We start from the raw sequence: 16,430 nt of genomic DNA, 5'->3' as shown, positions 1-16,430 counted from the left end.
GAGTAGCATATTAATCTTCACTTTAAAAGAAATACTTTGAATGGCTTACCTGCACTTTTCTTCTTAATATCGTCGCGTTGTGGGGTATTCTGCATAAGTTTTATGTTCTAGACTGGTTGGCATAACATAGCTTGGTAAACACAAACAACACAACTGCACTCATTTATATTAAGTTGTACATACGCCATATATGTGTAGTCCTGTTGTGACAGAGTGAAGTGTGGGTTAGTTGGGCTGTGGGCAACAACTATGCCAGACACTACCTCACTGTGGGCCCATGGTATAAATTCCCCAGTTATGAAAATAAACAATCCCTTTAAGTTACTGAGTTCTATCTACCCTAGGCCTAGGTTGGAAGGTAGGTCCCCTGCTTTGTTTCTTCACTGGATCTAAAATTCAGATGGTGGGTACAGGCCAGAGAGAGGCATGTCTTGTTCTAGGAAGCTTGTTTTTCAGTTTCTTACTTTCTGCTTTACCAAAAGTTATCCCTATTGTTCTGGTGCAATTCAGGTCCCAATGGGGGCAGATAACAGAAGATAAACCTGTTCTGCTTCAGTGGTGCCTCTGTATGGATGTATGTATGTGTGCATCTATGCATGTATATATGGTATTTCTATAGCACAAACCTAGCCAAAAGCCAGCAGAGTAATCTACATGGTCAACGACTATTGTAAAGTTAGCGAGTAAGAGGAGAGGAAGCTAAGATGCCGATGGTTAATGTCTTCGGATGTGTTAAGGGATGAGTCTTCAACTCTTTCCTAAATTGGAGCGGCACTGGGGACGTCCTGATTTATACTGGGAAGTTGGTCCAGACTGTGGGTGCACAATAGAAAAGTCCAGTCTTGTTATTTCTTTTATACACTTCTTAGTCTGTAGTCTGATGGTGCTCTAGCTGCGGGAGGTACCAAGATCCACCAGAAATTGGGAGCTTGTCTGCAAGATAAGGGTGAAGGAGGTTGTGAAAGCTTTGTAAATAATGCAGCAGTTTAGAGTTTGCCTGCACAGCGCCTGCACTGTGCTTGTGAAATCTAATGTATTTAATATAAATCTTAAAAGGGGTCCCCTTGCTTTCCTTCATCTGCTCCTGTGCAAGCTACTTACTTTTCCTTTTTCTATTGGCAGTAGCATACATACTGTTGCCTATTCTTCCTCGTGTGCTCCTTTTTATCAGTTTCCCAGGGGCCAAGTACCGTTTCTATCTGCTTTGCCAAGTACTCATTTTCATTTCCTACACAGCAGCTTGTTGTTTCAGCACCCTTTCCATTAGGGGCGTTTTTTGTACGATTTTGTGTTTCTTTTTTAAGCAAATTGCCACCACCGCGAGCACACCCTGGACAGCGGCCTGCTGTAGAAGAACTCCGAAGACGCAGTGGCAGCTCACTTCAAATGCATGGTAAGAGCTAGAGGCACCTGGGGCTAGGCAGGAGGTGGCTTGTGCATTAGCCTGCACAGAGTGACTGACGTCTGTACTGTTAATAGTAGCACTTAAAACATTTTTTAATATGGGGCCGCATGCTGTGTCCTCTTTCCAATACTGTGTGTTCTTCACATTATAGCAGCACTTGAATATTAGTGCTGCTTGCTATATAGATCCTCTTTCATTGTACTCCTGCTTCTGTGGACACTTATTTAAACGTACAAATGATTATTGAGGGCGAATTTACATTATTTATTTTTCAGTATCATATGTGTATTTGCTTAACTTAGGGGTTACTCTCCTTTCTTTTAGTGGTACCTACGATCTTCAATATATTCCATCATGGCGATGCTCATTGGTTAATTTTATTGTTACATTTAAAAATAGTGTCCTATTTCCATTTCCATCATTTTTGTTTACAACTTACATGTTCCATATTCCACACGCTTTTTGCGTTCTGTGGCTTTAAATTCTTCTGGAAGCCGACCTCGACACCAAAGGTATGGCCAAAATTCTCAGATGGGGCTATGCTCATTTAGATTAGGCACTTTTTATTTCGGTGCCCCAGTGTATTGGTTTATGACTAACCCCCTGGTTGCCTTGACGGATTGCATGTGTGCACTGCTGGATTCATGCATACCGTTACGGACTTTGACACCTTCTCTGTTTTGCAATTTATACTTTTTATCTTTTGTTGGGTGATCTCACTCGTGTGAAGGCATCGTCCTCCGAGTGTATTTTTATCATCCTCCCCTTGAGTACCATACCGCTCCAATTGTAATAATGGTGGTGATTATTTTCATGAATATGTATCGCATGGCATTTATTTTTACCTTCAAGGAACACAATATCCAGTCTCAGCCAGTGCACTAATCCACCACACTATGTGGACGCCCCGCGGACCGCCCTGCAGACGTGCCAATGCTTGATTATTGTACGTCTGCACAGCACGTGTTTACTTTTCCCTCGCCTTCACCACTCCTCCCCCTGTGCCATCCGTGATCTTTCCGCATTCCTCCCAAGTCGGTTAATTGCCAACCCTCAACCCATATTGTTATTTGATCAAGTAATCCTTTAATCGCTGTTTAATTACAGTGCGTAAGCGGGGGCTCCACATTTGCATAGTGTTCTTTCGTGGAGCAGCTGCAAAGGCTCCACGTTTTGAATGGGTGCTGCTTTATTCACCCTTAAACTGTGCGAGGATCCCTGAACATTATAGTGCGTGAGTGTGTTGAGTGCTAGCCGTCTTGCCTCTGCATGCTCTCTTGTCAGGGGAACATTGGGAGGGAGGGGTGAGGGGGGGTGAGCAGACACCAGACAAATTGAAAGTGTGCAAAAGGCCGCTTTTATTGAAACAGGTGCATATTTACAACAATACCAACCTGGCAACCGCCTCACAAAACTAGTCCTCACTAAATAAGATGTTACCTTACAACCCCAAACGTCAGGCCCGCCCCTACCACGTCACAAACCCCGCCCCCACCCAGCACAACATAATTATAATTCAAACAATACCAAAACCTGATAATCATTTAAATATCATCCCAACCCACGGCAAAACATCACATTGCAAAACTTACCCACCAACAACTTACATTACCCAAAACCTTGTAACCACCCCACGAAACAACTATTTAAACTTTTCCAGCCCTAGCCCAACTTTAGCAAAAACCCAACAAGCTTCATGTCCCTGCTGACCAAGAACGCCCAATTCCCGCACGGCACCTGTTCCAAGCGACAGTGAACAACATGTTTTGTTACCCCATATCCACCTGTTCCGACAAAAGACCCTAAAATTATGGAAGATAAAACAAATAAATAATGAAAATAAATAAATAAATGAATAAATAAAAGACCCGGGGAAAAGAAGAGAAAAAACCTAACTGAGAATAGGGAGGGAGGGAGGGAAAATTTCAAATATAACTAATGAGCTCCCGGCCACCAGGTCATTCAACCTAAAATGGTGGCCGGGAGGAGGGGCCAGAGGGATATATAGCTGGGCTCCCCCAGTAGGAACCGAGGGAGCCCAAAACCAGCCCAAAACCAGCCCAAGGCCGGTGCCCTGATGCAACCCCCCCCCACTAGCCCCTCCCAATCAGCCCGGGGGTGGGGACCTCCCTGCGGTCGGCTGCCCCCCCCCAACCCCCCCTTGGGAGGGAGGGGTGAGGGGGGGTGAGCAGACACCAGACAAATTGAAAGTGTGCAAAAGGCCGCTTTTATTGAAACAGGTGCATATTTACAACAATACCAACCTGGCAACCGCCTCACAAAACTAGTCCTCACTAAATAAGATGTTACCTTACAACCCCAAACGTCAGGCCCGCCCCTACCACGTCACAAACCCCGCCCCCACCCAGCACAACATAATTACAATTCAAACAATACCAAAACCTGATAATCATTTAAATATCATCCCAACCCACGGCAAAACATCACATTGCAAAACTTACCCACCAACAACTTACATTACCCAAAACCTTGTAACCACCCCACGAAACAACTATTTAAACTTTTCCAGCCCTAGCCCAACTTTAGCAAAAACCCAACAAGCTTCATGTCCCTGCTGACCAAGAACGCCCAATTCCCGCCACCCAGAAAAGAGGGGGAAGGAATTACCCTCCTCTCTTTCTGCCCCCCAAAACCGACCAACCAAGGAACCAGAACCTCAACCCAAGAAATGTTGAATCTTCAAACACCTGGAGAGCACCTCTCGCAATTCCAAGAGATATAAATCCATCCCTATACGAGATAAGTGAACACCATCGCCGCGAAAGAATTCCACATTGTCATAACGGATGTCCTTATGGGACACCCGCCCAAAACCCAGATCTCTACAAAAACGGGAAACCTCCAGATTCAACTTCCTTCGCGCCTTATCAACCGCCCTAGGCTTGATCGCACCCCTCCAGGTTCTTCTAGGGACCAATTCTGTCCATAAAACATGGCAACCCGCCCATTGTTGACGAATAAGAGAAAGATCCTTCTTCATCGCTCTCAATAAAACCACCCCTTTCACCCCACAAAGGTCATTCTCCCCAAGGTGTAAGAGCAGCACGTCAGGACAAATACCTCCCACCAACCAAGAATTCAAGGCCGGGATAAGCTCCCTCCAGATCATACCTCCCTTCCCCTTCCATACAACATTAAAAAGACGAGAATTAAAACCAAGTGTGGAACCAAAATAGCTTCTTATAGCTTGATCTTCCGCGCGCCTAATGAAGGAATGTCCCACTATCCAGATTGTCATGACAGTCGAACGGGGGCCGGCCACTGAACCTGAAAAAGAAAAGCAGCATCAAACTCAAGAAAAACTATCATCCGCAGGCGCCATAACAGGATCAGTACGCACATAGCGCCTAAAACAGTTGGAGGACCAACGCCCTAAAGACATAATGTCTTGCTGCGACCAACCCCTGTTATGAGCTTCTGTAGCTGCCCCAATCCTGAAAGAATGCGTACCATACTGTGTCTCATCCAAGCCCAGGAAGCGCAGCGCTTTACGCAAAACCATGCGCAGTTGGTACTCCGTCACCCTGGAACCATCCACATGTCGAAAAACAGGGCCCTCAAAGGCGGCCCCCGAACAGTCCCGCAAACGCCTGGCCCACCTCAAAGGACAGCCAGATGCCCCTCCCTTTGCTGTGTTGATCAGTTTTTGCCCGAGCCAACCAAACGTGCAACCCCGCTTCCAAAAATCGAACATTCTCCCACCCCACCCCAAAAGTAACTTTCGACCCCAGTAACTCAGAAACTCTGAAAGCACCAAAAAACATCCAAACCATAAGAGTAGAAAACAGACAAACCTCAAACCCATTCAGACAAACCGAGGGCAAAACCTGCAAAACTCGGGCTAACGTCTGCCAAGACAAAGGTCGGCGAACCATATGTTCCCTACCCCTCTCCCTAGACCAACCTTCTAGCATGCGCTTACCCACCTCCCCTGCCGAAGGAGAATAGCCCCACAGCAATTTGCCCATGAACGCAATACCAGCCAATTTTCCAGCAATCGTCACACGTGTCAGCCCCCTGTCTATCAAGTGAAGAATGAACTGTACCACATCTTCAGATCGTCTCCAGCCCGGAGCGCGCCAGCCGGCCCCAGATTCTAAAAACTCTTTCCAGGCCAATTCATACGCTGTCCTAGTGGAAACTGCAAGCGAACCTACCACCAGCTGCAAAACCCTGTCTCGCCTACAGTCCACAGATGTTCCGGCATGCGGGTCGGCGTCCTGTCCGCCTCTGAGGCTAGCCCATGGAATCTCTCCCACTGTGAACGAGACAAAGCATCCGCAATGTCATTGTCCACCCCAGGAATGTGTAAGGCCTTAAAACTGATGTCATACGTCAAGCACCCCAACACAAAGACTCGCAAGAGCTTCAAGATGTGAGCATCCCTGGCCGACTGCCGATTGATAATGTCCACTACAGCCTTGTTATCAATTCGAAACAGCACTTTTTTGTGAGAAAGCTCCTGACCCCACAAAGTCAATGCCACCACCACAGGGAAAAGCTCCAGGAAGGCAATACTCCTGCCTCCGTTCTTCCACGCAGCAGGCCACTGTTCAGCACACCATCTGCCCTGCCAGTAAAGACCGAAACCATCACTGCCTGCAGCATCTGAAAAAATTTGGACGTCCCAAATCCAATTCTCTTCTCTGTACAGAGGAATGCCATTGAAAGAGTGCAGAAAGGCTACCCACATCCGCAGATCCTCCCTAACACCTGCTGACAAGCGAACGTGATGGTGAGGTAAAAACTGACCAGACAGAGCTCTACCCAAACGCCTGCAAAAAGTTCTACCTGCCCTGACCACCCTACAAGCAAAGTTAAGATGGCCCAGCAGCACCTGAACTTCCTTCACTGTCACCTTTGCCTTGTTCAACATAACATGTAAGAGGTCCAACATTTTTTCTTTTATATCCACTGGTAAACGTGCCTCCATAACAGTAGAATCAATCTCGATTCCCAAAAAAGACATGGTCGCGCAGGGGCCCATTGTCTTTTCCGGTGCCAACGGCACACCTAAAAATTCCATCAGAGTTTGGAATGTTCGCAAAGCATTCTGGCATGCTGAGGAATTGGGAGCACCTACAAAAAAGAAATCATCCAGGTAGTGAGTCACAAGCTGATGTCCTGACGTGTCGGTGAAAAACCATTGGAGAAATGTGCTAAAGGTCTCAAATAACGCACAGGATATGGAACAACCCATTGGTAGAGCCTTATCCACATACCACTTCCCCTGAAATTGAATCCCCAAAAGATCCCAATCCCCAGGATGTACAGGCAATAAACGGAATGCCGATTTGATGTCACATTTTGCCATTGCCGCACCAGTGCCGGCAGATACAACCAGGGCCATGGCCACATCCACTGAAGAATAAGACACTGAAGCAGCCTCACCATCAATGAAATCGTTAACTGATGAGCCCTCCGGCCATGACAAATGTTGAATCAAACGAAATTGCCCAGGCTCTTTCTTAGGCACCACACCAATTGGGGAGACAATAAGATTTTCCAAGGGTCAATCATCAAAAGGACCCGCCATCCTTCCCTCCCGCACTTCCTTATCCAATTTGTCTTGCACCACCTCTGGATGTTCATTGGCCGACAATAGATTCTTTGACCACCGCCGCAACCGCGGCCCTGTGTAACCCAAACGAAAACCTTCCTGAAAACCATCCAACAATAACTTAGCAGCCTCGACATTCCCGTAGCCCCTCAGAGCCACAGCCAAGTGAAAAGGATTAACTGGCGTATGAGCCTTTGGGCCCAGTTCCAGAAGTGTTCTTCCCCCCCCTGTAAGGTTGAGGCTGCTGTGCAGGAGCAGGGGCATTGGCTGTCTGTTGTGACCACTGTCTACCCCCTGTAACCCGAGGCCCCCAACACTTGGACAGTGGGTGCGGTTTACCACATTGGGAGCATTCGTGACGAAATTTGCAATACTCTCTTGGGCAATATCCTCTGTTAAAATCCCAACATGTCCCATTGGCAGATTGGACTGACGCAGCTGCACCCACCCCTCCCCGAGTGGGCCTACCCTGAAAGGGCCGTGAAGGTAATGGATACCCACTAGCTGTGAAAATCGTCTTACCACCTGCCGAGGCTCCCATAGTGTGTTGCCACAAGTCATTATCCAACTCCCCCCATTTCGCTTCAGGATCCCAAGCCATCCGAGCCCGGAATTCCTCATCATACTGTGACCAGGCATAACCACTGCCAGTAATCTGCGCTTTCCTGATCACATCCATATACTTAAAAAGTGCCACACAGCGCTCAGGGAATTTCTCACAATACACACTAGCGTATATGAGAAAGGCCGCTGTCCAGTTTTCTATGGTCAAAGGAACCTTTGGGCGCTTGGCCAACTCATACTCTTCCTCCTTAGACCCCTCCTTAGACCTAACCTCCCTATGTAAAAGCTTCAATAATTCAACGTACTCCCCTTTCCAAATCCTTTCCTTAGTAGACAGCATTAAATGAGCGCCCAAAGGTTTTGTGACGCCCATGTAAGGCAATTTCTTTATTTTAAGCTCCTTGCTGTGTGGGGGGTCCTTACCTACCTCCATGGGCTCCGTAACAGTCCCGGAATCCACCTTAGAACCCACGCCCCCGTCACTCGTACCCACTCCTTGATCCTTAACATAACGACCCTTGTGGAGCTTAAGATCCACACCCTCTGAAGGAGGATCCCCCCCCGTTCCAACAGAAACCATCAATGGCTTGTCCCGCGGCCCAGCAAGCTCACCTGGATTCAATAAAGGCAGTTGGGCCGGCCTCTCTCTCCATGTCATCTGTTCAACATCAACGCCTGACCGAGGAACCCTCACCACGGGGCCGCTCTCTCGAGTTGGTCTGGAAACTGTAGCTCTCGGACGCACCACCACCGGTGCCTGTAAAACATCATCAGAAGCGTGAAAAAGCCCCCCCCTTGTACCCTCAGCACGTATCTCGCCCTCCTCAGGGCTCTCCTCATCATAATCTAAAACCAAAGATTCCTCCAACCGAGGAGTATCCAACACCTTTGCCGGACTTCTGAAACCAACCCGGGCCTTACCAGCCCGTACTGACATTGTAGGCGGGGGAGCCGACTGGACCCGTCTGTACTCCCCCAAACGTTGACCAGATTTGTACAGCTTAACCAACGATGAATCCCTTTGTGGATGAGAAGAAACATGTGGGGCCAGCGAGGACGCGCCGGTCCTGCTTCTGCCAACCCCGCTGATATCCAGAGGACCTGACAATGGGGCCAGCGAGGACGCGCCGGGTCCGCTTCTGCCGACCCCGCCGATACCTGTAGAAAGAGAAGTTGGGGCCAGCGAGGACGCGCCTGACCTGCTTCTGCCGACCGCGCCGAGATCCTGAAAGGAAGACGTTGGGGCCAACGAGGTCGCGCCTGACCTGCTTACGTTGACCGCGCCGGGGTCCCTCGCCGGTACGGGGTATGCCGCGCCAGGCTCCACCCTCCCTTCTCCTCGGTGTAACTGGGCCGCACTCCACCCTACCAAGTCTGCCTCTCCACGACGCTCTCTGACCTGCAAAGAAAAAGGCTGAACTGATGTGCCGGGACCCCTACTACCAGAACGGCCAAATTGATCAACACCACTAGCCATACAAAAACTAGAATCCTTAAACTGCACTGGACCAGCCTTCAGAGAAACAGACCCCGTAGATCGAACCGTCAACCCCCCCCGAGGAGGGGAAGGCTCCACGTCCTCACCACCACTACTCCAGTTCAACAACTCCTGAACCTTTTGAGACGCAGGTCCCGATGCCAGTCCACCCTGCCCTTTCTGCTGGATATCAGAGCGGGGCTGCTCCCTCATCCCCAGCGATCTGCCCCCAACAGGCAAACCTGGAAAACTCAAAGTGCCCCCAAAACCACTCAGCATATCAGTCCCTTGGATGGGTGTAGCCCTGCCCGCATCACGGACCCCTTCTGCCCATGAGGGAAAAACATCCAAACCCTCCCAGGATCTAGCACCCACCTGCCTATCGCCACTCTCCTGCAAAGGTAAATTAACAGAACCACCCATAGAAGGCTCAATGAACCCCCCACCTGACCCAGAAACGTCCTGCGGAGCACACAACAAAACACGATCAGCCCCCTGCCCCAGGAAACCTGCCCCCGCCCTCTTCTCAACCTGCGCCCACTCCCCCTCCCCCACAGAACCACTGAGCACCGACAGTACCTCCCCCCGGGTTGAGACAGGGGGGGAAAACAACAGGGGGCTATAAGGCACAAAAGCAGGCCCATACACCATTTGCCCAGACTGCACTGCACCACATGCAACATCATCAGCAGGTACAAAACCCCCACCAGCACGGGCCGGCGTCGAAAAACGTGCACCGCCAGTCCCTTCACTCCCAACTTGAAGTGCCACCTGTCCAGCAGACTTACAAGCCCCGAATTCCATTACATCAATAAACGGGCCATCCAGCCTAGAAGCCGGCAACACAACTTCACTGTCAGCGCGAGGCGCGAAAACGTCAACGTGCGCATGCGCACCAACCGCCAGCCCGACACTCAACTGCTCTGTGTCAGGAAACACGGAGGCAGAAGCCGAGCGCTTCCTGCCTCCGCGCTTACCGGCCCGCTTGCCTCTGGCAGCGGGGACCGAAAGCGACCGCACTGGCAGCCCCACAGACACCAGGGGAGCCGGCACCACACCCTCCTCCAATCCTGCCTCGCGCGGCGCATCTGTTTCCCCCCCGCATGCGTCACGGTACCAGGGGCCGCTCTTCTAGAGCGCGGGCGGCCCCTCTCACTTACCCCCTCCCGGCGAGATTTCTTCGGCGACGCGCAAGCCGCGACCGCCGCCGCCACACGCGCCGAGGCCTGCCGCCGAGGACGCGCCGCTCCAGGCACGTCACCTAGCACAAGGTCCAGGCGTCCAGCCTCACTAAGAAGGCGGATCGCCTCAAGAACACGGTAATCCTCGCCAGACATGACAAGGAAACACAAAATTCAAATATTTTAGATAACAAAATTTCAAAATTTCAAATATAACTAATGAGCTCCCGGCCACCAGGTCATTCAACCTAAAATGGTGGCCGGGAGGAGGGGCCAGAGGGATATATAGCTGGGCTCCCCCAGTAGGAACCGAGGGAGCCCAAAACCAGCCCAAAACCAGCCCAAGGCCGGTGCCCTGATGCAACCCCCCCCCACTAGCCCCTCCCAATCAGCCCGGGGGTGGGGACCTGCCTGCGGTCGGCTGCCCCCCCCCAAGCCCCCCTTGTTATGTGCTGATTCTCCCATTTGATGCTTCACTGTGGTCCGGCCAGGCTTGTCCCGCAAATTAAAAATGCGTCACTGGGGTGTCTAAGCACTTCTGAGGCTGGGTGTTCATGGTCGTTATATAGGCATTGAACCTTTCTATGCTATGGCATTTCCTCTGGTGATGGGACACAGCGTTTATACCTGGGTGTCTTGGGGGACCTCCTCTAGTCCTGTTGCAGAGGCCCCTCCATTGCTGGGTTTTCTTTCTTTTGGAGGTGGATGGTTTTTTGCCTTTACAGGTATTTGCAAGTTACAGGCACAGCAAGTTAACCCACCTTCCCGCTACGCTTTTATCCCACCACGTACTCCTCCGTGCTCTTTGTTTTACCCACCCCCTTTATATTACCACTAGTTACGGCACAATATATTGCCTTTCTGTGTAAACAAGTCAGAACACTTTTACAGAGTTTCTGTAACTTATATTGCACAACTGCTCACAAAATTAAAAATTAGATAAAGTATTATTGATCACATAGGTGAAACCTATTGCCTTTACCAATGCTTGTTTTGAAGATGGTGTGGATTGATAAGGGGAGTCAATGGAGTTCAATGTGGATGGGGTTGATTTGATCATATTCCTTTAGGACTTGAATGAGATGTGCTGCAACATTAAATATGTTTCTAAGGGATGCCCGTAGGACTTCAAGGAGGCCATGGAGTTGGGCATATCTTTCCTCTCACCTGTGTAGATGTGGATTTCAGGCTCGCAGCCTTAAAGTCTGGTGGGCTCCAATATTGGCAGTTTCCAGGAGTTAGTCTCTACCTTGGGTGGTTCTGATGGCAGTGTCTTGTCTTTGGGGTGGCCTGTAAGTTGACAGTTTGTTCCTCGGTATGTCACAGTGTACGTGGTAGTCCCCCGACCAACATCCCCAAACACCATTTCCTTAAATATCTTTGATATTTCTGGTGCCACAGTACATGTCCGCCCTCTCACTTCCAGCTGGTGTGAATGCTGCATGGGGACCACATATGCAAGGGCCTCCACGTGTTGAGGACAGTGCTGTGAATTAATTTCCTTTTAACGCACTCTGGTGGCAGCCAAGTAGCAGTTCTCAACCCACATGTCAGGTCGGCATCCCTGTACTCCCTGCTGTAACCACCTCCACAGCTTCCCGCAGTCTAACTGCGTTCTTCGCCTACCGCTCACCTGGTCAGCAGTGCTTAAGAGGCCACGTAGTACTGCTGGACAGTGCTAGCTGCTCTTGCTCAGTGGCTTCACTGAGAGACTGGCGGTGTAACTGCACTTGTTGAAGCACGCAACAGGGCCTGATCAGCTCAAAGGTGTCAAGATGCGGGGCATCACTTCTGGTCCGCATCGAAAATGTTGCACTTATGGCGACAGTAACACACGGACAGCAAGATCAGTGTCCACATCATTGAACCAAATCATTGCAACCTCCAAAAGTGGGATCCTTAAAAGATACACCCCTGCAGCCCTCAAGATGGCATGACTCTACAGTGCATTCCACACAAAAAATTGGAAAATACATAAGGAAGAGCACAGCCCTCATTCTAACATCAAGCTTTGGTGAGTAGGATGACAAAAACAATTAATGCGGGTAAATCCTTACCATTTTAGTGTATTATTAGAGTGGTAGCAGTGCCATGTCTGTATCAAAATCTCATATAAGCTTTCAAAATATGCTGAATGTACCCTTTCCAATATGGGTAGAACAACCTAGGCTATCTGTAAAGTAACTGACCAACACGTCTAGGACCAGTGGATAAGGAAATGTCAAGAAATAATGTGTATGTTAAAACATATATATATTTAATTCCACGTCAATAAAACACATATAGAGACTTAAACACATAAGTCAAACTATATGAGACAATAAAAAAGTGACATAAACCAATCATAAAGTAAAGAAAAATTTATCTCAATCAATTAAAAACAAATGCATCATAATAACATCATAAATTATATACAGTTGTGATTAGTTGTACATACAGAATAAAAATTGACATATACAAGTGTTACAAATTCATAAGGACTCGACGCGCGTTTCGGCAGTGAACAAAAACCGCCTTCCTCAGGAGTCATAGGTGAAATTCTGAAAAAACATTATAGGAAAAAATAAGAAGTAACCCTCTTATTTCTATCACCAAAAAGATCCGGAATCTTACTACTACAGCACTTACTGCAGGCGACATCAGTCAAAAGGAATTTGATTTTTTAAATAACCATCAACATAAAACAGCATGCATTTATGGCATGCCTAAAATCCATAAGAACACTCTAGACCCACCATACAGACCGATCGTATCTACGATAGGTACAAACAAAGAACCCCTTTCAAAATTTATTGACTCATTTTTACGTCCTCATATACCAAAAATCACCTCATATATCAAGGACACAGGTTCGATGATATCCAAAATAGAAAATATATCCTTTGACCCACGTTCAGATCTGTTAGTCACTATGGACATTGAGGCATTGTATAGTAGTATTCCCCAACAGAAGGCCTTGTCAGCCACTAGGTGGTTCATTGACAGTTTTAATATTCCTTGCCCTAAAGAATTTCTTTTGGACCTTCTGGATATTGTACTGTCAGAAAACATTGTAGAATTTGGAAATGCATTATATCGTCAAATCAAGGGCGTGAGTATGGGGGCCTCTGTTGCCCCATCGATTGCCAATATATATATGGCGGCTTTCGAAACTAAAGCCATCTACAACGAAATAGCTCCATTCTTCGAATCCATTTCCCATTGGTCCAGATATATTGATGATATCTTTTTTATCTGGACCAATGGGGAAGACTCACTGTCGGAATTTTTGGAGTGGATCAATCTAGTAGATGAAAACCTAAAATTCACAGCCCAATCCAACAACAATCAAGTAGAATTTTTAGATATAATTATAAAGAATCAGGACAACAAACTAGCTGTAGATCTTTTTGTCAAGCCTACTGCGAGGAACATCCTCTTACATTTTAAGAGCTTTCATCCCCGATGCCAAAGAGAAAGTATTCCTTTTTCTCAGTTCCTTCGAGTTAGAAGGAACTGCTCCAATCTAGCAGACTATGATCTCCAAGCGAATATCATGCGCCAAAAATTTCTGAGTAGAGGTTACCCACATAGACTGGTCAGAGACTCATATAAGCGAGCGAGATACTATGACCGAGACTCACTTCTGCAATCTAAGCCACCACGAGAGAATAAAAAATTGGTCTGCGTTACCAAGCACTCTACGCTAGATAGAACCGTCCGCCACATTGTGAATTCAAACTGGCATATTCTAAATTCCAACCCAACTAATGACAAACTGGAAAAACCAATATTTGCACATAAAAGGAATAAGAATCTTAAAGATCTCATTGTGCATTCTCGTTTTACTTCCAAAGATCTTAGTACAGGATTTGTGCAAAGATCGATTGATAACAACTTCCCAGTGAAGGGGACTGTCAGGTGTTCTACCTGCAAATCATGTAATAACATCATTCCAGGAGAATCCTTTACACACAATGGCTGTCTTTTCAAAGCCACTGATATGTGGAATTGTAAAACTGCCAACTGTATATATCTGATCCTTTGCCCCTGCCAACTTGGGTATGTGGGCGAGACTTCCAGACCAATACAGACCAGACTTACTGAACATCGCTCAGCGATCCGTACGAACAAGATTGTGGCACCTCTTGTCAAACACTTTATAGAAAACCAACATGGCCCAGAAGATTTCAAATGGTGTATTCTGGAAAAAATTAGACTTCCAGATAGCAAAGGTGGTGACAAAGTAAGAAAGAAAAGAGAAGTCTTTTGGATTTTTTCTTTGGGAACTTTCAGAAAAGGATTAAATGCCGAGATCCCATGGGAAAACGCTATTACGTAACTCTGTCTAATAATGGGTTCAGTTTTCTAGACCATATGTTCTGTATGAATATTTCTGAAACTGACATTTATTTCAGAAATAGATATATTTGCAAAGGCGTTAGATCGACCTCCATATGTCAAGTACCATTAAACTAGGCTATACCTAATATGAAAAGTAGGACTGTACATGCTCTATCCAAATAATAAGATCTATGGTATGTATCACCTTTATGAGTCTGGGTTTCCAATTAGATATTATGTTTTCACAGATTGATACATCTATAAGCGGCACATTATGCACTGCGAAATACGTCGTCTAATAATGTAAAACATCTATCTATCATTGGCGTACTTCTTTCATGTAAGCTATAAATGCATATTATATTCCGTCAAAATCATTGTCTCCCAGCGCCATCTTTGAATAGGTTTCCCCGAATTAGGGATCTGACACGATAGCCCGTCTTCCCTTTCTCGTAATGCAACCACCGGAAATGACTTTCTCTCCCGCCATCTGCCTATTCCTTAAATAAGCAGTCACCACTATGGCGCCGGACCCCAGCTGACCGGTGAGGCAGAATCGCTACGCTACAGCCCTTGGAACTGCACTATCCTGCAGTCCACGAAATCTTGAAATACCCAGGTAAAACAGCCCTCTCGTAACAGTCGATAACCATTAGACTGTAACGTTAAATATAGGCATTTACTGAATCGCTGTTCTTTTCTTTGTTTCCAGTCACTATTGAAAATCAGGAATAGCCGTACTGGAATGTTTTCATGATCTTTTAAAGCAACCTTAATCGGGGGAGCAGCACCTCCTTGCTGTCGGCTTATAATTGCTCTGGTAAAGGTAATTACGTACCATTTAAATCTCTTTCGAAGTGCCAAGCAGTTAATAGTAAATATCAAGCAGCTGTCCGGCGCCCTACATTTACGACATCCCCTGTCACGCCATAGAATCACTACGGGCTTATACACACACGGCCCTGGCCTAACCTGCCTCTAAATACTGTACTGTTTTGTGATTATTTCCAGCTTTTTATATCATCTTCGCAACTGGACTAATGTTCACAATAAACAAAAATACAGATATATGATTGAAGAGATTATCTGCTGCACATATCAAGGTATTCTCCGAATTTATGAAGCTCCATATTTAAAACACGAGTCACCAACACTAATAGAGGCTTGCAATTTTGTTTAAATATTTTTCTTATTTTTCCTGCAGTAATAAGAACGTTTAAATATCTGGACACGCACACGAGACGAAATATCCGTGATATGTTGTGAGCTTGAGAATACATGCCAGAAAACTATTAGGTAATTTCCGTTTAAATTATATGCAATTAGTCGACCCAATAAAGAGGGAAGAGTACCAACGTTAATATACACATAATGTCTCCATGACATTCTTTGTTACCATTAGCATTCCCCTTATTTGTTCTGCATGCCTGATTTAGTTACAGTGACGGATAACAGAGACGCGTTTAAACAATACCGGTTCTCTGTTAGGCAAATCCTGCCACCCGTTCTCTATCACATCTCGTTACCTGCAGATTAAGAACTGCATAAATTAGGTGCAAACAACTAGTATTAATACGTAGTCTGAGATCTTGCTATTTTTATGAATCAGTACTACATGGCCCAGTTCTAGGAATTCATTCGATAAACAGATTTGATCATAGCGTCCTACATATCAGATAGCCCAGTATATTTTTTTAAAATGTTTTTACCTTCTGTAAGAAATGTAGTTAAGTGTGTTATATATCCTTTTTTGACTAGGTACTAGCCTTTATCAAAGTGGCTCCACATATGTCTCTGTCAATGACTGGGTTAATAAAATAAGAAGTTATCATTGAATCCTTTTTTATGGACTGATAGACAACAGTGCAAATGTAAGTGGATTGTTGAATATCATGAGGT

The 16,430-nt window shown here is 46.7% G+C and overlaps 1 protein-coding gene across 1 annotated transcript; it reads right to left on the bottom strand.

Annotated features, from left to right (window-relative positions):
- Positions 1-3,777: 3,777 nt before the first annotated feature.
- Positions 3,778-9,353, bottom strand: LOC144824466 (uncharacterized). Its single transcript, XM_078683559.1, has 2 exons — positions 8,163-9,353; positions 3,778-4,693 (listed from the first exon to the last, which is right to left on the bottom strand). The coding sequence occupies exons 1-2, from the start codon at positions 9,304-9,306 to the stop codon at positions 4,083-4,085; spliced, it is 1,755 nt and encodes a 584-aa protein (XP_078539685.1). The 5' UTR covers positions 9,307-9,353; the 3' UTR covers positions 3,778-4,082.
- Positions 9,354-16,430: the final 7,077 nt, after the last annotated feature.

This window comes from Lissotriton helveticus, chromosome 3_1, assembly GCF_964261635.1.
Source record: "Lissotriton helveticus chromosome 3_1, aLisHel1.1, whole genome shotgun sequence".
In the NCBI taxonomy this organism is placed as follows: domain Eukaryota; kingdom Metazoa; phylum Chordata; class Amphibia; order Caudata; family Salamandridae; genus Lissotriton; species Lissotriton helveticus.
This window is presented reverse-complemented; position numbering and strand designations above follow the sequence as displayed.